We start from the raw sequence: 22,764 nt of genomic DNA on the forward strand, positions 1-22,764 counted from the left end.
CTCATGACCACCAGGTAGACTAATATTGTGGTGGGGAAAACAGGAGGCTGTTCTCATTTGGAGGGAATTAGGTGGCCTAAAACCAAAAGTATTGATTTTCTGTAGTGGTCCACTTTTCTCCAACATATTAGTAGCTTTCCTGAAAAACAGAGCTTTTTAAGACTTTTTGTGTATTGCTTTATATATTGCTTTAATGTATATTGTGATGTTTTGGTTTGATTATTCTGCTTTATTATTTTGAACTGCCAAGTGTCATATAATTGCATTGAGATGTAGATTGGGTGGATGATAGATAGATAGATGTAGACAGACAGATGTAGAAGACAGAACCTGACTATCCTTCTTCTCACAAGAAGCTTCCCTGTGACTCTCCAGAAAAACCAGAAGTAGCAGCCTCTGAAAATTTGCCCTCCCAACAACTTTGAAATAAACAGGCTTAACAACAAGAGAGAAATGAAACAAAACAAACTAATAATTTCATATCACTTTCATCCCAAACAGTAAATATGTTTAACAGAAATTTATTTTTTTTACAATAACTGATTCAGTAATTAGGACTTCAAGAAATTGATACAAATGCATTTTGCATACAAAGACATTTAAATATAAAAGCTAAACCATGATGTTGTTAATCACTCTATTCATAACATACATAGTATGCCTCTTTTTTTAAAAAAATAGCTTAATAAACTACTAAACTGTTTTATAAAAGTTGATATATTCATCCCACAGGATGTACAAAGCTTTGTTCTTGAACCAGTTTTATTATCATTCAAAACACTGTTTTAAAAGCACTCAAATCTTCAAAAATAAAAAGAGGTATTCTTTCCATAGGAAATAAAATAATCATAACACCTAACTAACTACATGTCTATTTTTAACATGTAGTTCTTAAATTAAATTAAGCTCACCTTCATGAGTCATTATACAATGTATTAACATTAAAATATCCTATGGTTAGTTACTAAGTCTTTGTCTAATTACATTCACATGACAGAGTTTATCTCAATATCTGGCATAGTTCCTATTCATGCCAAAGAATTATTTTTATGGAAAATATCTGCAGCCAGTATGGGGACCAGACATTTTGATAATTCTCTGTCTAGCAGCTTGATAATTAAAAATCTAAACAGGAGGTGCAAATCACAATAGGGGCTTTCTTCCCTCAAAACCAGTAGATATACATGAATTAAATAATACATATTAATTAGGAACTAGGTGACATTGAATTCAGTCATGTTTTCTTGGAAATGTTCTTAGCTTACGTACAGAATTCTTAAATTTGCCACACCCTCAGTCTGAAAAAAGGAGATCATTGCAACAGCACTGAGAGTTAGGAAGTATGACAAAAAAAGTCCCAAAATATTATTTAAAAAGGAGATGCTTATTTCACTTGATAATCAAAGCAAACCAGTCAGTCTAACTGTATTAAAAATCAGTTACCAGAGCACTGGGATGGGGGGTGATTAGAAGTAGCAACGGAATTCGTCCAGTACATTCGTTAAACATTGTTAGAGTTCAAAGAATCCAAGCACAGCCAATTAAAGCTTCTCTCTCTCTCCTACCCCTCTATATATACTACTCCTGTTCAGTTCCACATGAGTGATCCTCAAATCTAGTCATAATCGTATGTTAAAGTAGCTAGCTAATGCTCCAAGGTCTATATATAATGAACGTTGTCTCCTGAGCAAATCCGATTCCTCAGTAATCCCAAGACTTGAAGAATCTAAGAAGGAAAAATTAAAGGAAAAAATATATTATACACTAGAAAAGTAGTTTCAGAACAATTAACTATGTAGACTGGGGGTTCTCCATCTCTGGAGATTGGTCAATTACCGTTTCAGGATGCATTAATTGGTTTTCCTCCACATTGCAAAGAATTGGACTAATTTTGTGGACCCTTCCAATTCCACAGTTCTGTGATTCTATGGTTTATGAATTTCCCTCTTTCCTCTATAAATAAGTAGAGGAACTGTATACATAATGATGGCTCCCAACAAAGATAACTTCAAAGGGAAAGATAAGGTTTTACTCTTGTTAGCTAAACATTATCATCAACTAAATAGATGTTTGTTCCTTTAGTAAGCCTCAAAGTGTTCTTCATTAAATCACTCCTTGGCATCCACTAAATGTATAATGAGCATGAGAATTAGTTAATTTTGTAAACCAATTAGAGATGAGCACATTTCTAATGAAGTTTTAAATCAAATATAAAATAGAGCTTTATGTGAGCTGATGCAGATTTGTCTTAGCTCTGTTAGAACAGGAATTATTTGACAAACGAATACAAGAAAATCAGGAATGAAGTCCACAATTATTAAATAAAAACCATATTGACCTTACATTGGCTAGGAGAAAAATAACCTGATGAACTATGACTGCACTGTTAAAATACATTATTGACAAAAATAATGTTCTAGGAAAATGAAGAAGATACAGCAACCAACTGCACTTAAGTTTGTCTTCTATTGTGATTTCTCCTCTTATAGCTTTTTTAGAAAATAATCTAATATTCCAGATTCTGCAGAACATTATAGATAGTCCTTGGGTTATAATGGCAATCCAAGTATTAGAATTGCAAGACTGACTGCAGGAACATTGCAATGACCAGAATTCTGAGGACCCAATGTAAGTTCCTGTCATTCAGTCCTGTGGCGAGTTTGAATGATTGCTGAGTGAGTGACTGTAACCCGAGGACCACTTAGATTACACAATTTTGGAAGGTCCAAAATACTTGAGATTCCTAGGTGCCAATGTGAACTTGTCACTGAACTGATTTTGTGGAATGATACACTTCATCTAAAGCCTTTTCAATTGAGAAGGATTCTGCCTTGCACTTAAATATTGGTTTTGCTGCCCCTCAGACTTTTATTAAGAGACTTGGGAAATGTGTGGGTCTTTGCTCTAAGGACCAACATTGTCTGGAAGTAGCTGGAGATAAGAACAGACCGTACCTGAAATATTCTCAGCGAGTTCCGACTCATTCTTCTGCAGCAACCTCTTTCGTGCAAAAAGAGCTGAATCCAAACTCTGACACCGAGGCTGTTCCTCCCGTGATGGGTGCAAGGCTTCATGTTTGAGCAATTCTGTAGCCGAAAGTCTCTGGTTGGGGTTCCTTTCAAGAGCAGCTTCCAATAATTGTCTCATATTAGCACTGCAGTCCTCAGCAATGTCCTCAAGTGGTGGAGCCTGTTTATGGATCTACCAAAAGAATGTTTAAAAAAGGAAGATTGTAACTTGATGCTTAAGAGGAGGCAGGAAAAAGTTCCCTAGAGTTGCACGAATATATGCGAATATATGCGCGGTGTAAAGTTACCACTCTAGGAATTTCCTTTCCCTGATTCACAGGTTGGAAAATTGCCATTCTACTCCTGAGACCAAAAGCCAGAGGAATTCTGGAAGCAGAGCTAGTTTCACATTAAAGCTTGCCCCCAAAATAGGAACAAAGCACAAACTCCCAAGGCACAATTTGCCAGCTTTGCATCTGGAAATACTTAAAATTGGTTTCAAAGTGAGGCGGGGCCTGTATGCGTGAAAGGAGTCTATATAGGAATATCAAATATATTTTTAATGTTCTATTTCTGATCATATAATTCTGCCTAATTTTAATCAACTAAGCTTTGGACCAATTTTCATTACATTCAAAACAGTACTGATGAATTTTAATGCTCTGGCTGGTCAAGTTTAGATTCTGTAGAGAGACAAGTAAGCTGAATTGTTCAAAGCTGCTTTTTTTAAATTCATCTTTCCTTGCAAATTTCTCAGGTTGCAGTTTTTATCTCCCTCCCACGCAGATCAACAAAACATCGTCATTCTCCAAATCGTTCCCATATCCACAATCCTGTGGAGGTTTGTGAAGTTTTACACAATGGGAATGCAAAAGGCCTGAGAGGTATCACAACAGCATCCCAGCTTCCTTCATAGCTTCATATCCATATTTTGTTTTTACTATATTTCAGTAGTCAAACCTCACATGACAAAGTATACTTCTATTTTTTCCCATCCCAAATACCAAAAACCTCCCCTCTGACCTTAGTTTTCTGTGAATATGTGCGTTAACTCTATGCTGCTTGGTAATTATGGGACCACCATCTCAATTGTCTGGACTGAATACAGTAGAACAGCTATGATTATCTCTAATACAACAGAAACATGGGAGTTCCCAAACAACCAGTTGGGGAAGGTTCCGCACAGAAATTTAGATTGTAGTGGTGCTACTGAGAGGCAACCACTTAATCCTTTTTCCTGTGATACTTGACAACTGAAGTTGTCTCTTCCCCAGGGTTGGACTAGCGGGCAATCACACATTTGGAAGGAATTTTGGAAGCCTTCAAGTTTGACTCCTTGCATATTTAAAGAAACCCAAAGCAACAATCCTTTCCACCACACCCAAATACACACATACATATGCATACAAACACATCCTGCCAAGAGAAGCATTCTTTAGATATCTATGGGAATAGAGGATGATAAGCATGAATATACTGCATGCAGAAGCACTGATTAGAATCCTTGTTTAAAGAAACAGGTTGGGTACTTATCGTGTTTCCCTGAAAATAAGACCTACCCCAATAATAAGCCCTAGCTTGATATTTTGGGGTGGGCCTTATATAAGCCCTACCCCCCAAAATAAGCCCTACTTATTTGCTAAGACACGAGGTGAGGCAAGGTGGAGGGGAAGGGGGGAGCTGGCGGGGGGAGCTGCCCCACACACACCCTATACCCGCTTACCATGCCACAGGGCTGCTGCTGCTGCCATAAGGTGAGTTCCGCTGCCATTGCCACCACCACAAAGTGCGTCCTCTGCTGTAGCTGCTGCTATGAGGCATGTCCTGCCGTTGTTGCCACCATTGCAAGGTGCATCACACTGCTGTGAGGTGCATCTGGCTGTTGCCACCACCACGAGGTACGTCCTGCTCTTTCCACAGCCATCATGAGGTGCACTGCGGCATGCACCTCGCGGGGGTGGCAATACCAACAGGACACACCGCATGGTGGTGGCACCAACAGCAGCAGGATGCACTGGATGCGTATGTGATACACAGAAGCAAAAGCATGGCTTTTCCAATGTGCCCTTGTGAACTGAGATTAGAATGAGAGAGACAAGTAGACCTTGACTTATGACTGTGACCGAACCCAGAATTATATTTGTTCTAGTTTTTAAGCAGATCACCATGTGACTGCACCCAATTTCTTGTGGTGGTTGTAACATGAACATGATGCTTTTAGGCAAATCCATTATCCCAAATAGTGTTTTTTGTTGGAAACCTGAAGAAACCATGTTTCCAGCAAAAAAAGGTCATTAATCATACCCATAGAACCAAATGGTCTATAAATGCAGGCTGATCACTGAGCACCTGAAAAACGATCATGTGATGAGTAACTCTGAGCAGGTCCATTTTAACTTTGAACTGTTGCTAAACAACCTTTCAAAAATTGAGGATCACCTGTACCCCAGAGCTTGGCATGAACCTATCAGCTGTTTTGTATTATAAGCACTGTATTTCAATGATTGGCATATGATTTAGATTAACTGCAGTTAATATTTTGTATACTTAAAATATTGATAATATGATAATTATTGTATGTTATTTATCATATTTTACTGTCTAAGCCCGTTCAGGGGTAATAAGATTATAATAAACAATAAGCAATGTAGTTGCCAACTCATGTTGCCTTGTATTTTGTTTGGGATTAGGGTTAGGGTTAATGAATACAAAACTTTAATGCTGGAAAAGAAAGTATATTTCCCCAGATTTTCAACAAGTCCTACTATACTATGATTTTCTTCCAGTTCTGCTACTTAACACACCCTGCATGACACTGAGAGCAAATCAACACAGTTCGGTTTCTAAAAACCTCATCACGTTTACAAAACCAAAAGGTTTTACCCAATTATCTAACCCAGTGTTTTTCAACCTTGCTAGGTTTAAGATAAGTGGACTTCAACTCCCAGAATTCCCAGCCAGGAAGACTGGCTGGGAAATTCTAGGAACTGAAGTCAATGCAACTTGTCAAAGTTGAAAAACACTATTCTAATCACTGCACTACTACAAGGTCTGCACTATTATAAAGTCTACAGAAAGAGGTTGCCAACTGGCAGCTGAATATCTATTGGACAATTAATTAAATAAACTTACTATGTAGAGATAGGAGGGATAGGCTGCACGAGGATATCGACTGACCCATGGTGGGATGCCAGTTTGCATGTGGATGATGGTTGCTCCTAGGCTGTAGATGTCAGCTTTTGTATTGTGGCCTCGGCAGACAATCACTTCTGGACTCATGTAAATCTGAAATAAAATCCAAAAGAAAATTAGCTTCTGTGACAACTTTACTCTGGAATCATCTTTAAAGCCAAGCAGTTTGATCTAGAAGATATTTTTAAAAAAATCTTTGCCTTTTTTTCTGATCTCACTTAAGTCATGCAAAATTTGACCATTTGCTCAGAGAAATAGGAGAATTGTTGGTGCAGTGATGCAGCGATGCATTGTGGACAACTAACATAGGGCAAGAAATCATAATAGATTATCCTATTTAAGATTTAATAAAGATTTATATTGATAATAATGACCAAATGTGTAGGGCGGCTTGCTTCTGTTTGAACCTGTCTAGATCTGAAACACTCTTTTGTCGTGTTTCTCTAGTTTCCCTTTACCATTAGACAAAAGGATGCTGGTGCAATTCTATCCAATAAGAATGTTTAGCTAATATCAATCTTGATAAATTCTAAATGATAAGTCGAAGCTGCTTAACCACACTATGGTGGTGATTTTACTAATGCATAATAAATTGGAGAAGGGGACAGAGAAGAATGGGAAGTTCATGCCAACATTTCTATTATCCAGAGTTCTATCTCATTCTTCTGCAATTACTATGATACAGAGGGGGCGGCAATAAGGCTATCTTCTCATGGAGAATCATTACCTCTGTTCCTCGAAGTTCTTTGGGATAGTAAACATCTTCTGTCATTTGAACGCTAAGTCCAAAATCCACTAAAACAGCTTTGGTAGACATGAAAACAATGTTGCTTGCTAGAAATTAAAGGAACAAATGAGGATTAGGCTATGGAGGGAACACTTTTAGTTTAACACAGAAAATAATGCACAGGCAGGAATTAAAAGGAAAGCAATTATTAAACAGGCACACAGCAAGCAAAAATACACTTGGGATTTCTTCTACCAGTGATTCCTAATTGGATGGGAAAAAGTCATTATAGCTATTTTGCCCCTGCACTTGGATCAGTTTGTAGATGGATTATTTGATGTTGAGCTGCATATCCATACAGAATGGGGCCTCAAGATACATCAGAAGGGACAGAAGAGATAATAGAGATATCTTGTTAGAGGTGGGCTTCTGAGCTTGGTCTCATTGTCCCCTTATGTCATTGTCCCTCTGAGAACCAAATTATGGGTTTGAAGAAGCTCACAAGGACAATTCCAAGTTAAGAGACTTCCTGGGCATCCAGTGAGGCCCAAGGTATGAGACACATTTCACAAACCCACTTTGGTGGACCTTCAGCAACAACCTGAGCCACTGGTAGACATAATCCACTCTTCAGGAGTTTCACAACATTCCAGACTTTGTGGGGATTGGGGTCCTAAGGCAAATTAAAATTCTGATATGTGAAATATCTATTTAATGATAATGATAATGATAATGATAATGATGATGATGATGATAATAATAATAATAATAATAATAATAATAATAATAATAATAATAATAATAATAATAATAATAATAATAATAATATAAAGTTGGAAGGGACCTTGGAGGTCATCTAGTCCAACCCCCTGCTCAGGCAGGAAACCCTATACCATTTCAGGCAAATGGCTGTCCAGTCTCTTCTTAAAAACTTCCAGTGTTGGAGCATTCACCACCTCTGGAGGCAGGTTGTTCCACTGGTTAACTGTTCTAACTGTCAGGAAGTTTCTCCTTAGTTCTAGGTTGCTTCTCTCCTTGACTAGTTTCCATCCATTGCTTCTTGTCCTGCTTTCAGGTGCTTTGGAGAATAGTTTGACTCCCTCTTCTTTGTGGTAGCCCCTGAGATATTGGAACACTGCTGTCATGTCACCCCTCACCCTTCTCTTCATTAAACTACACATACCCAATTCCAGCAACCGTTCCCTATGTTTTAGCCTCCAGCCCCCTAATCATCTTGGTTGCTCTTCTCTGTACCCTTTCTAGAGTCTCGACATCTTTTTTACATCGTGGTGACCAAAACTGGATGTCCAGGTGTGGCCTTACCAAAGCATTGTAAACTGGTATTAGTACTTCACTTGATCTTGATTCTATCCCTCTGTTAATGCAGCCTAGCACTGTGTTGGCTTTTTTGGCAGCTGCAGCACACTGCTAGCTCATATTGAAGTGATTGTCTACTAAGACTCCGAGATCCCTCTCACAGTTACTACTATTGAGCAAGGTACCACCTATACTATACCTATGCATTTGATTTTTCCTGCCTAAATGTAGAACCTTACTTTTTTCACCATTGAATTTCATTTTGTTAGATAGTGCCCAGTGTTCGAGTCTGTCCAGATCCTTCTGTATCTTAAGCCTATCTTCTGGAGTATTGGCTATTCCTGTCAGCTTGGTGTCGTCTGCAAATTTGATGAGTTCCCCATCTATCCCCTCATCCAAATCATTAATGAAGATATTGAAGAGCACTGGGCCCAGAACAGAGCCCTGGGGCACCCCACTACACACTTCCTTCCATGTAGATGCGGTTCCATTGAGGACCACACGCTGAGTACGGCCTGTCAGCCAGCTACAAATCCATCTGGTGGTAATGCTATCTAACCCACATTTTTCTATCTTATCAAGTAGTAGGTTGTGATCTACTTTATCAAATGCCTTACTGAAGTCCAAGCAAATTATATCTACAGCGTTCCTCTGGTCCACTAATTTTGTCACTTGGTCAAAGAATGTAATAAGATTTGTCTGGCATGATCTGTTTTTGACAAACCCATGTTGACTTTTAGTGATGACTTTGTTTGCATCAAGGTGTTCGCTGATTTGTTGTTTGATTATCTTTTCCAGAATCTTCCCAGGTATTGAGGTCAGGCTGATAGGTCTGTAGTTTCCTGGATCTATTTTTTTCCCTTTTTTGAAGATGGGAACTACATCAGCTCTCTTCCAGTCCTCTGGTAGTTCCCCAGTGCTCCAGGATCTTTGAAAAATATAGTTCAGTGGTTCTGAGATCACGTCTGCCAGTTCCTTGAGAACCTTGGGGTGTAATCCATCTGGTCCTGGTGATTTGAACTCGTCTAGGCTGGACAGGTGCTCACTTACCATTTTCTTGCCTATCTTAACTTGCGTTTCTATTCTGTTTTTTATGGCACTGGTTTGGGTAGGCTGGACTGTTTTTTCCCTTTGTGTAAAGACAGATGCAAAAAACGAATTAAATAGTTCTGCTTTCTCCCTATTGCTTGTCACCTTCTTGCCACTTTCCCCCACAGATAGTTATAGCATTTCACATGGATAATGCCATAACTGCTCAGATGTCTTTGAAATTACCTAAGTTTCAAAGTAGCCCCAGTGGCAGTGATGATGGGAGAACTTTATAGTTGATGAGAAAAAAGGGAGAAAGAAAAATATGATCACTCTCTTCCTCCCCATTCTCTCTTCAACTAAATCATGGGCAGACCAATTTAAGCAAGAAATTCCAGTGGCTTATTAGACGTCTCCATGACTGCATATCAGGTAATGTCTGTAATTCAGAAAGTTGAATAGCTGTTGCATTTACATTTCTGTGAATATTAACATTCTGGCTAGGGGACACTCAAACAACAAAGCATCATCAGGAAGCTGCATAAACCAATCACCATGCAGGACATGCATCTTCATACAACATGTAACTGAAATTTAGGAGGTCTGCAACTACTCTTCCTCTCAAACCCTACTCTTCCTCTCAATGGCTACACTGTTTTGAACAAGCTAAATCAAGCTTAACTGTCACTTATTTTAGCAGAGCTTTCTTAGTCAAAAAGGAGAAGAATTTATTCAGTGATCAAAATCCTGTAGCTTCCTCAACATGGGTGGTGTTCTTGGGGTGTCTCTGGTTCAAATACCAAAGTGGTTCTTTAGCAATCCCCTTCTTGTTGTATGAGAGTAAGTCCTGTCTTACTGCACGACTATGAACGATTATGAGTTAACATAAGCACAAGTGCATTGTTGTGATTCAGGGTCAGCCTGTGGGTTCGGCAGTTGGGTCGGACGACTCAGAGGAGGAGGGGGGGGTGTTGAAGAGCTTGCTGAGGGGGTTGGAGAGCTTGCTGATGAGAGACCTCAGCCAGGCCCCTCCCACCTGGTCACGACGCAGACCCAGCTGTGTGAGCCTGACAGCGTGGATGAAGATGACCCACAGCTGGCCCTGTTCAAGGACGCCCGATGCAGGAAGCAGTCAATCAGGAGTAAACAGAGGAAGGCAATGGGGCACCTCGGAAGGAGGCAGAGAGAAGCCACGCCCTGAACTGTATAAAAGGGGAATGCGTGGGAGGGCTGGTTTGCTGAAGGCAACCGCTTGAATAGCTCCTGTTTCATGGTTCGTGTCTTGTTTGCTTTTGTATCCATAAATTTTGTAGGCTTAGTTCCAGCCTCTTGCCTTCTTGTAAAAGGGGTTGTCCCTGCCTTTTCTGCAGGGCCGGTAGCAGGCTGGTACAGAACATGCATGACGTATTTTGCATAGTCTGCAGCTCAGATTTCTGATTCTCACTTGCCTAATAGCAGCATTTCAATGCTATCACACTCCTCCAGCCAGCAGTCCTTCAGATATATTTAGGACTACAATTGGATTGATAAACCTAGAAGGTACCAAATTGGGGAAAACTGACTGGCCTAAAATATATTTTTGGAATGAAGCAGACCTAAGGTAACAAGGACCAGAACTTTGCTCAGAATGATGGTGAATATTAGAACTTCCAAAGGTCTTTCCTCATGGCTGAATTCAAGTGCTAGTTACTTCAGCCTGTACTGTTGTGCAATTCTCTACTCACATTGCCAAACTCTATCCTGCTTCTTCAGTAATGCATCTGTTCTAGGTCACTGCTACATGGCACTGTCCTAGTTTTGGATGGTAGAGTGTGATAATCAAGCCATTTGGTCAGTTCCTCCAGATTTACTGCCCTCTTTTACTTGTCATCAGCCAGGAAATAAAAAAAACGTTTGCCATTTGTAGAGTTACAACAAGAAGGGGGCAGGTCTGGCAGTTCCTTCCTGTATCTTCTCTTATGTCCCATTCTTTCCTAACTCAAGCGGAACAAAGTAAAAAAACAAACAGAAAGGAAGCTGTGTTAGAATTCCTTTACTTCTTCCTTGCTTTGTGTAGCAGGGAGTGTGTGTAGTGGGGACGGCCAACCATGGGGTGCAGTGCTAATCAACTGAGCAGCTTGGCTGCGGGTGTCCCAGGGCATGATCACCTTGCACCACTTCCAGAGGGATCTCAGGGGGATCCAACTGGGGCAAGGGAGAGGCAGGAGAGCCCAGCTGATTGGCAGCCCCAATCACTGTGGGGACCTGGGTGATTGCTCGGCTGGGGATGTCCTGGGACCACTGTGCTCAGTGTGGCAGGAGTTGGGACAGTTGCAGGGAGCGATGCTCAGCCAATGGATGATCGTTGGGCAAACAACCTGCCACAAATTAGGGGGGAAGGGATGGCCCAAGGGAAGAGGATATAAAAAGAACAGGCATGTGGCACAAAGGAGGGACAAAAGGAAGAGAGGTAGAGAAGAAAGGTTGACAGAGAGAGAGGCAAATGGAGAAATGGCAGGAGGCAAACAGAGACGGATGCAAAGTAAACATAGGAAGAGGAGAAAGATGGGACCTGCCACCACCCCACCACACGGTCCCTGCTTGGTGGGGCTGCACAGGAGGCAATGGGGCAAGAGAGGGAGGCCACCAGGCAAGTGGCCAAACCAGTGCCCACAAGGAGCACCAGATACACCAGGAGGAGAGCTAATCCAGGTGAGTGAATGACCCAGTGAACAGAGAGGGTGCCAGATGCACCAAATGACAGCAGAAATGAGCTGATCCAGATGAGTGGGTGAGCCAATTTAACAGAGGAGGTGCCAGATGCACCGAAGGACGATGGAATTGAACTGAGCCGGGTGAGTGGAGCTGCCTGGGTGAGCAACCAGAGTGCGCTAATGGCCAGGGCGAGGGACAGAGCAAGAGACCTTGAGACGTCAGGTCAGCAATTGGGAGCGGGGAGGACCTAATTGTCTTGGGGAAAGGACAGAGGGATCCAGACTCTAGCAGCCCTTTCAGGAGTAGCGTCATATTTATATGGGCAACAACTGCTATTCCAGAGTTTACCATGCTCTCTTAAGAAGGCAATGAGAAGAGTTATACTAAACTAAGTGATCACCTTAATCCTAGCTGGTCAGTCAAGTGAAGTTCTGCAGATCTGAGAGAAACTCAGTGTAATGCTGCCCTGCAGAATGTTAGGGAGGGCACATAAGAGGAAAAGGAGCATGTCTATTATCAGTCTGAAACAGTCCCATTCTGATCCCAGCCACTATTTTTTTTAATCCCATTTATATCCCGCCCTTCTCCGAAGACTCAGGGCGGCTTACAATCTAAAGTACAAATCAATGTGCTTAGCAATTTGCCCCGACTTTATCTTTTGTGTGTGTGTGTGTGTGTGTGTTATTCAAATTATTTTGAATAATTTACACAAATAATGAGCTGTCATAAGTTGACTATATCCTGTGGATAAGCCTTGAGTCAGGCCAAAGCAGGAAAGAAAGAGTTAATTAGCAAGGTGCATTCAAAAAGCCTTGACAAATTAACATATATATATATATAGGGGGTATATATGTATGTATGTATATGTGTGTGTGTGTGTGTGTGTGTGTGTGTGTGTGTGTGTGTATATGTGTATATATATATATATATATATATATATATATATATATATATATATATATATATATATATATATATATATATATATATATATATATATATATATATATATATATATATACACATACACATACACACACACACACACACACACACAGACATATATATACATACATACATATATACCCCCTTCATGGATTACTGCCTTGTCGTGGCGAACGGGCTTGCATAATTCAATGAAGCTATGAGCTATGCCGTGCAGGGCCACCCAAGACGGAAAGGTCATAGCAGAGAGTTCTGACAAAACGTGATCCACTGGAGAAGGAAATGGCAACCCACTCCAGTATCTTTGCCATGAAAATCCTTTGGACAGTACCAAAAGGCAAAACGATATGACACTGGAAGATGAGGCCCTCAGGTCAGAAGGCGTCCAATATGCTACTGGGGAAGAGCAGAGAGCTAGTACTAGTAGTGCCAGAAAAAATGAAGCGACTGGGACAAAGCCGAAAGGATGCTCAGCTGTGGATGTGTCTGGTGGTGAAAGGAAAGTCCGATGCTGTAAAGATTTTGTCTCCATAGGAACCTGGAATGTAAGATCCATGAATCAAGGCAAGCTGGACGTGGTCAAATAAGAGATGACAAGACTGAACATCGACATCTTAGGTATCAGCGAACTAAAATGGACAGGAATGGGTGAATTTAATTCAGAGGACCATCAGGTATACTACTGCGGGCAAGAATCCCTCAGAAGAAATGCAGTAGCCTTCATAGTCAATAAAAGAGTAGGAAAAGCAATACTGGGATACAATCCTCAAAATGACAGAATGATCTCAGTTCGAATCCAAGACAAACCATTCAATATCACAGTAGTCCAAGTCTATGCCCCAACCACCAGTACTGAAGAGGATGACATTGACCGGTTCTATGAAGCCCTACAGCACCTTATAGAACTAACAACAAAAATGATGTCCTTATCATCATGGGGGATTGGAATGCTAAAGTAGAAAGCCAAAAGATAACTGGAATAACAGGCAAGTTTGGCCTTGGAGTACAAAATGAAGCAGGGCACAGGCTGATATAATTTTATCGAGAGAATATGATGGTCATAGCAAACACTCTTTTCCAACAACCCAAGAGATGGCTCCTCACATGGATATCACCAGACGACCAACACAGATTGACTATGTGCTCTGCAGCCAAAGATGGACAAACTCTATACAGTCAGTAAAAACAAGACCAGGAGCTGACTGTGGCTCAGATCCTGAGCTTCTCGTTGCAAAGTTTAGGCTTAAATTGAAGAAAGTAGGGAAAAGCACTAGGCAACTCAGATATGAACTAAATCATATCCCTAATGAATACACAGTAGAGGTGACAAATAGATTTAAGGAATTAGATCTGATAGACAGAGTGCCTGAAGAATTATGGATGGAGGTTTGCAAATTTGGAAAATTCAACAGTGGCCACAGGATTGGAAAATGTCAGTTTACATTCCAATTCCAAAGAAAGGCAATGCCAAAGACTGTTCAAACTATCGCACCATTGCAATCATTTCACATGCTAGTAAAGTTATGCTTAAAATCCTACAAACTAGACTCCAGCAGTATGTGGATCGAGAACAACCAGAAGTACAAGCAGGATTTCGAAGAGGCAGAGGAACTAGAGATCAAATTGCCAACAGATGCTGGATCATGGAGAAAGCTAGGGAGTTCCAGAAAAACATCTACTTCTGCTTCATTGACTATGCTAAAGCCTTTGATTGTGTGGATCATAACAAACTGTGGCAAGTTCTTAAAGAGATGGGAGTACCAGACCATCTTATTTGTCTCTTGAGAAACCTATATGTGGGCCAAGAAGCAACAGTGAGAACTGGACACGGAACCACTGAATGGTTCAAAATTGGGAAAGGAGTCCGGCAAGGCTGTATACTGTCACCCTGCCTATTTAACTTATATGAAGAGCACATCATGAGAAATGCAGGGTTAGAGGAATCAAAAGTTGGAGTTAAGATTGCAGGAAGAAATATCAACAACCTAACATATGCAGATGATACCACTCGAATGGCAGAAAGTGAAGAAGAACTAAAGAGCCTCTTGTTGCGGGTGAAGAAGGAGAGTGCAAAAGGTGGCTTGAAACTAAACATTAAGAAAACCAAGATCATGGCATCCGGCCCTCTCAATTCCTGGCAAATAGATGGGGGAAAAATGGAGGTAGTGACAGATTTTATTTTCCTGGGCTCCAAGATCACCACAGACAGGGACTGCAGCCAAGAAATTAAAAGACGCTTGCTCCTGGGGAGGAAAGCAATGGCAAATCTAGACAGCACACTAAAAAGCAGAGACATCACCCTGTCAACAAAAGTATGTATAGTCAAGGCTAGGGTCTTCCCAGTTGCAATGTATGGCAGTGAAAGCTGGACCATAAGAAAGGCTGAGCGCCAAAGAATTGAGGCATTTGAACTATGGTGCTGGAGAAGACTCCTGCGAGTCCCTTGGACTGCAAGGCGATCAAACCGGTCAGTCCTAGAGGAGATCCACCCTGACTGCTCTTTAGAAGGCCAGATCCTGAAGCTAAAAATCAAATACTTTGGCCACCTAATGAGAAGGAAGAACTCACTGCAGAAGAGCCTAATGCTGGGAAAGATTGAGGGCAATAGAAGAAGGGGACGACAGAGAATGAGGTGGCTGGATGGAGTCACTGAAGCAGTAGGCGTGAGCTTAAATGGACTCCAGAAGATGGTAGAGGACAGGAAGGCCTGGAGGAACATTGTCCATAGGGTCGCGATGAGTCGGACATGACTTCGCAGCTAACAACTACAATACATACACACACACACACACACACACACACACACACACACACACACATATATATATATATATATATATATATATATATATATATATATATATATATATATATATATATATATATATATATATATATATATATATATACATACATACATACATACATACATACAGGTGAAACTCAAAAAATTAGAATATCGTGCAAAAGTTCATTTATTTCAGTAATGCAACTTAAAAGGGGAAACTAATATATGAGATAGACTCATTACATGCAAAGCAAGATAGTTCAAGCCCTGATTTGTCATAATTGTGATTATGGCGTACAGCTCATGAAAACCCCAAATCCACAATCTCAGTAAATTAGAATATTGTGAAAAGGTGCAATATTCTAGGCTCAACGTGTCCCACTCTAATCAGCTAATTAAGCCATAACACCTGCAAAGGGTTCCTGAGCCTTTAAATGGTCTCAGTCTGGTTCAGTAGGAATCACAATCATGGGGAAGACTGCTGACCTGACAGTTGTGCAGAAAACCATCATTGACACCCTCCATAAGGAGGGAAAGCCTCAAAAGGTAATTGCAAAAGAAGTTGGATGTTCCCAAAGTGCTGTATCAAAGCACATTAATAGAAAGTTATGTGGAAGGGAAAAGTGTGGAAGAAAAAGGTGCACAAGCAGCAGGGATGACCGCAGCCTGGAGAGGATTGTCAGGAAAAGGCCATTCAAAAGTGTTGGGGACTTTCACAAGAAGTGGACTGAGACTGGAGTCAGTGCATGAAGAGCCACCACACACAGACGAATCCTGGACATGGGCTTCAAATGTCGTATTCCTTTTGTCAAGCCGCTCCTGAACAACAAACAACGTCAGAAGCGTCTTACCTGGGCTAAAGAAAAACAGACCTGGTCTGTTGCTCAGTGGTCCAAAGTCCTCTTTTCTGATGAGAGCAACTTTTGCATTTCATCTGGAAACCAAGGACCCAGAGTCTGGAGGAAGAATGGAGAGGCACGCACTGCAAGATGCTTGAAGTCCAGTGTGAGGTTTCCACAGTCTGTGTTGATTTGGGGAGCCATGTCATCTGCTGGTGTTGGTCCACTGTGCTTCATTAAGTCCAGGGTCAATGCAGCCGTCTACCAGGAGATTTTGGAGCACTTCATGTTTCCTTCCACAGACGAGCTTTATGGGGATGCTGACTTCATTTTCCAGCAGGACTTGGTACCTGCCCACACTGCCAAAAGCACCAAAACCTGGTTCAATGACCGTGGGATTACTGTGCTTGATTGGCCAGCAAACTTGTCTGACCTGAACCCCATAGAGAATCTATGGGGCATTGCCAAGAGAGAGACATGAGACTGAACAATGCAGAAGAGCTGAAGGCCGCTATTGAAGCATCCTGGTCTTCCATAACACCTCAGCAGTGCCACAGGCTGATAGCTTCCATGCCACGCTGCATTGAGGCAGTAATTGCTGCAAAAGGGGCCCAAACCAAGTACTGAGTACATATGCATGCTTATACTTTTCAGAGGTCCGATATTGTTCTATGTACACTCCTTGTTTTATTGATTGCATGTAATATTCTAATTTTCTGAGATTGTGGATTTGGGGTTTTCATGAGCTGTATGCCATAATCATCACAATTATGACAAATCACGGCTTGAACTATCTTGCTTTGCATGTAATGAGTCTACCTCATATATTAGTTTCCCCATTTAAGTTGTATTACTGAAATAAATGAACTTTTGCACGATATTCTAATTTTTCGAGTTTCACCTGTGTATGTGTGTGTATGTGTATGTATATGTATATGTATATGTATATGTATATATATATATATATATATATATATATATATATATATATATATATATATATATATATATATATATATATATATATATAGGTCTAGAGTCTCGGGTTTCTTCCCGCGTTCCTTTCATCTTCAGAAAGTTGTGGCGACGTTTCGACGAAATCTCATCCGTCATCATCAGGCCGGAGTATTCCTCCTGCTGCTTTCAGGAGCAATGCGTGGTCTGTCTGTTCCTTTCCTTTCCTGCCGGCAGTTGGAAGGAAAGGAACAGACAGACCACGCATTGCTCCTGAAAGCAGCAGGAGGAATACTCCGGCCTGATGATGACGGATGGGATTTCGTCGAAACGTTGCCACAACTTTCTGAAGATGAAAGGAACGCGGGAAGAAACCCGAGACTCTAGACCTACACATACAGACACCCGCGAGAATCTACGAAAACCTTGCAAGCATGCCAACCAGATTGTTTTGGATCAACTGTCCACTACTTGAGAGAGAGAGAGAGAGAGAGAGAGAGAGAGAGAGAGAGAGAGAGAGAGAGAGTTTAAAAAATTTAAAAAAAATTGTACATTTGGAATTTTTGGATTAATTTCAGGAAATGAAGTTCTTTGGGATAATCAACACTACAATGACAGATATCACCTCCGACCCCCATGCCAAATATTACTGAATTTTGAACAGAGGCCTTTCATGCAGTTAAACTCCTTTGCAAGTATCTGCCTAAACCTTATGATCCAGAGCAACTTGATGCCCTTCAGGAATGCTAGATGTTTGTAACTTTCAACCAGGGGGTCCAAAGGACAGAGAAAGTAATTCTTGCAGATGAGAGAAAGGAGAGATGAGTCCCAAATTCAGAGTTCCTGTTTTTGCCATCTGTCATTCATGAATACAAAACTTCTACTGCACACTTTATGCTATGCCATAATGTGATTTATTTGATTTTGGCCTATAGTATTCTGTGTAAAATTAGCCAATCATGTTTGTAACATGTGTTTGTTGTCAGGTTTAAAAGATAAAATCATAGTTAAGTAAATATAAAATCATGGCTGGGCAAGACATGGCTTAGTGGTATGCATGAGTCCAGAATCTGTCTAATTAAAATAGAAGATATATGCCTCCATTCTCAGAATGTTTAATCCTGACTGCATCACTCTATTCTTTTCACGGGGTTACAACATAAATGGATGGGAAGGAAAAAAACTTCATAATGTTCTTTAATAGCAAACCTATATACCAGTGGGAACTTGCAGACCTCCAAACTTACAGTAGGCTTGCAAGCTTCTGACCGCTGACTAAGCCCAGTAAGAGTTTCAGCCACCCCAACTTTCCTATGCCTACTTATGTGAACAGGTTTCCTGAATTTAACAGCACTTGCTTCAGAGCGGTCATAGTTAGGATTGCAGTGCATAGAGCCCATCTAGTACTCACCTCATTTCATTTCCACATAACATATTGTCCTTAGAACATTCTCAACTTTATTATCTATTCACTGCAGAGGAAAATGTATTAATAAAAGATAAATTGGATATCCCTTGTCCCGAGGGGGTGGAAATTCAAGTAATTTTCAGTAAATAAATAACCAAATAACCTTAAAAGAAGCTGGGGCTATCCTGAATGTAGTTTATACTGTACAATATAACGACTATGCAAACTTACGTTTGATATCCTGATGAATAACTCCCTTTGAGTGAAGAAACTCAAGTCCTTTGAGAATATGTTTTGCCAGCCAGATGACTTCAAATTCTCTCAAAGGCCCACAACTTTCTATCTTTTCTAGGACAGAGCCTCCTTCTCCTGCCTCCATAAAGAGATGGATTGTCTCATCCCATAAGACGGCTCCATAAAGTTCAGCAATATTTTCATGACGAAAACAGGCTTGGATTTCAACATCTGATGGCTTGAACTGCTCCACTGGGACCTACGATGCCAAACATAAGCTGATTAAATTATACTGTCCAAGCAAAGACAGTTCTGCTAGAATGCCTGCAAAGCTTAATTTGATGGAGTACTACCCCATGTTCACATAATCATCTGGAAATCTAACTTGGAAAAAAACCCACAAGAAAGCAGATCCAGAAAGCCATTCAATCCCAACCTTCCTCTCTCAAGTCCCAAGGAAAAGCTAGGTCTTCTTTTGATGCTGGGGAGGCAAACTGACCCCAACCAATTCAGCATATCTAGCTAGAATGGGGAGGGGAATCTTCCTTTGTTCTCAATAATAGACAGAGAAAGCCCAGCTTTCTTTGATCTTCACCCATCTCCTTAACAACTTTGCCAAAGAATGATGGAGCATGAAGAAGGCGATGACATCAGGATTGTGGACTATTGATAGAAAATACTGCTTTAATACAACAACTCAGGCAAAGTATTAGAAATAAAAATCCTTCTATATGTTTCTACTATAGAACCGAGGGATCAGTGGCAGAACTCATATTCTTTAGAAAGCCTATATAATCCTCAAAATACAAACCAGAAATTTTGCAGGAGTTAATAGATATGTCTTTTTAAATCACATGAATGTTGTCATCAGTATATAAGTTTACCTATGCAGAAGCTTATGATAGAATGCTTAGAACATCCCATCCCAAAGGGCATTAAGCTCTGGTTGACTCATTCTTCTAATGCTATTCTATCTTTCCTCCATGGATCTCTCATTGGCAAACCAAGACTGTTCAAGTGGCATTCTCTCTTAACCTGGCCAGACTTAATTAGTTTCAGCATAGTTATCCACCTCCAGATGGTTGTTACCATAATTACATTTATCTATTTATTAAATTCATATGTCCACCCATCTCACATATGTGACACTTCAGCATTTGCTGATGTATACATGGAGTCTCTTCCAAAGAAGAGAAATAGATATGTCCTACTTAGATGGAGTTTCAAAACTTGAGTCTACCATATGCATGTTGGAGTAAATACATTTACAAAATGCTTGTTCCTATCATAAAGGGACAAATAGTCTCATCTATTTCAGCATTATAGAGAAGGCCCAATATGTCGCAGGCATTACCAAAGATAATTAAGAAATCTTACCAGCTTGCAAGCCATCCGCTTTTTGGTTTCTGTATCTTGTGCCAAGTATACTTTCCCAAAAGCCCCCCGTGGAATGAAATCAGTCCCAATATTTCTGTAGGTTAGCTTCCAAGGAAATAGAAGCACATCTGAGTCAATCTTATAACGCCCATTTTTGGGTTTGATCTATTTAAAGATGTTTAAGATAAAGGAAAAAGTCAAAACACAATGCTCCTTCACAACCTTTTTACACTGTAATACAGATGTGTTTACTGTAATACACATACCTGAATTAATCAATATGCACCAACCATCTACCTTTACCTTGCAGTGCTTTTTCTGAGGTCTCACATTTCTCCCCCAGATCTTTCTGTTGCAAATTACTAGAGCCTGAGTCTGATATGTGGGAAAGATCTTGGGAGACTGGGCAAAAAGATGCTACCAAGGGAATGGACAGATAAAAAGACAGTATAGCCTGCAACTGGATTCAGACTTGCAAGATATTGTTCTCACTGGGCAAATAAGTTAGAAATCGTGACCTGATGAGCAAATTCTACTTTGTTGTAAAGCTACATTGACAGAATATTGCAAGTCTGAAAATACAATTCTTCCCCAACTCCTTTATCATCTGAGAAACTAGGATGTCTCTTCTGGGTCTCTTGTCCTGCCCATTATCCAGGTTATGCTTATCTGACTGTACCTATGGCAGTGTCTTATCTAACTGTACCTATGGTAGTGACTTTTTGCCCAGTCTCCCAAGGTCTTTCTCACTTACCTTTACAAAGTCTTAGTAGGTAATAGCAATTATTTTACCTTGGCTGATTTCAGAAGCTAAGCAAGAACAGTTCTGCAGTGTATCTAGTTAAGAGACCATTGGGACACCTATGGCTGACAGATAAATAAGAGGAGAGATAAAGGAATACCAAAATGAGGCAGGAATGAACTACTTCTAAAACACTGCCATGAAAAATGCATGGATATGTGCATGAAGTTACCAGCGCTGAAGCCTGATTTCAAAACATTTGTATCTAGGACAGAACCTAGGTCTTCACAAGCAAAATCTGTAAGATGATAGCAGCTCTAAGCTACAATATTGCTGATGTTCTACTTTTCAGAACACAGCAGTTCCATGACCATAGCAGTCTTTACATAGAACAATAAAATGGGAACAGCATGTGAAGTATTCAATTCATCTAGGAAATATTTATAATTCCAAGTGGTGATTAGCCTTGCATAAAGCATACGGTGCACTTAATTGTCTGGCAACAACAGCTTGATTGACAGCCTAATCAACAGGCTTACATAAGGAGTCCTCTTAGTAGTTTGTTAGGTAATTCTGGCTATCTCCTAGCCTTTTGCTCTACAGAGTTGCAAGTTTGGCTATGACGGGTAAGCAAATACAAGCTTTTCTATCTTCAAAACTTGTATCGGGAGGTTGGCAGAGGAGTAGAAACTAAAAATTTTTCTTAGAACAGATAGAAATTTGAAATCTAATCATTCACATACTGCAAAGATTGAATGGTTCTTTGAAAGTACAAAATTTTCTTTTAACAAGGTAAAATTCTCCAAAGGAAAATTAAAATTAAAATCAAGAGAAAGCTATCAAAATACCTGGGGGTGAGTTCAAGTATTGCAACTAGATCGCTATATTTAAGCCTAACTTCATCTGCTCTAAAATAGTGGAATTTCAACTGCCTCTACAGAGATTAATCTGTATTATGGAAATTTAATTGTGTTTGAAGCCATGATTGAATTGGCACAAAGCAAAGCTAAAGTTGAAAAACAGAATGGAGAATGAGCTGGCAAGACATTGTCGATAGGCTATCTGATTAGAAAACCTTGTGAAAAGTCCTGAACATATGAAAAACAAAACTAAAAAGCCAACTAGCTCCATCCAAATGTTTCTCACAGCTGTTGCTTGCCACTGTTTTAAGCTGAGGCTACTATAAACAGTGATTTATAACCTAGACTTACTTTTTCTCATCTAAAAAAAATGACAGAAATCAAAGGGCAACATCTCTTTATGAGAAGTGAGAAGAAGCTTGAGGATCCTGTTTTCCTGGTCTTAATTTCAACCTGTTATGGAAACTCCATCTTTAATTTGTTTTTGTCAAGAATACCTAATTTTCTAGTCCTCAAGGTTGCCAATAGCAACTGTGAGCAAGGATTGATAAAACAGCAACCATAAATAAGGACTCACAAATATGCTGTCCTTGGAGACAATGCAGAACGCTGCACTATACCTGATAGATAAGTGCATAATTTTAATAATT

The 22,764-nt window shown here is 40.2% G+C and overlaps 1 protein-coding gene across 1 annotated transcript in view; it reads right to left on the minus strand.

Moving 5' to 3' along the window:
• Positions 1–514: 514 nt before the first annotated feature.
• The window catches only part of MAP3K8 (mitogen-activated protein kinase kinase kinase 8), a 35,302-nt gene continuing 13,052 nt past the window's right edge, over positions 515–22,764 (minus strand). The window contains exons 3-8 of the mRNA XM_081343061.1: positions 20,513–20,677; positions 19,133–19,394; positions 6,928–7,034; positions 6,141–6,293; positions 2,955–3,201; positions 515–1,726 (exon numbers count right to left, since the gene is read on the minus strand). Coding sequence (XP_081199187.1) covers positions 1,620–1,726; positions 2,955–3,201; positions 6,141–6,293; positions 6,928–7,034; positions 19,133–19,394; positions 20,513–20,677 — 1,041 coding nt within the window. The 3' untranslated portion in view covers positions 515–1,619. The remainder of the gene's footprint in view (positions 1,727–2,954; positions 3,202–6,140; positions 6,294–6,927; positions 7,035–19,132; positions 19,395–20,512; positions 20,678–22,764) is intronic.

Source organism: Vipera berus, assembly GCF_964194415.1.
Source record: "Vipera berus genome assembly, chromosome: Z".
NCBI lineage: Eukaryota > Metazoa > Chordata > Lepidosauria > Squamata > Viperidae > Vipera > Vipera berus.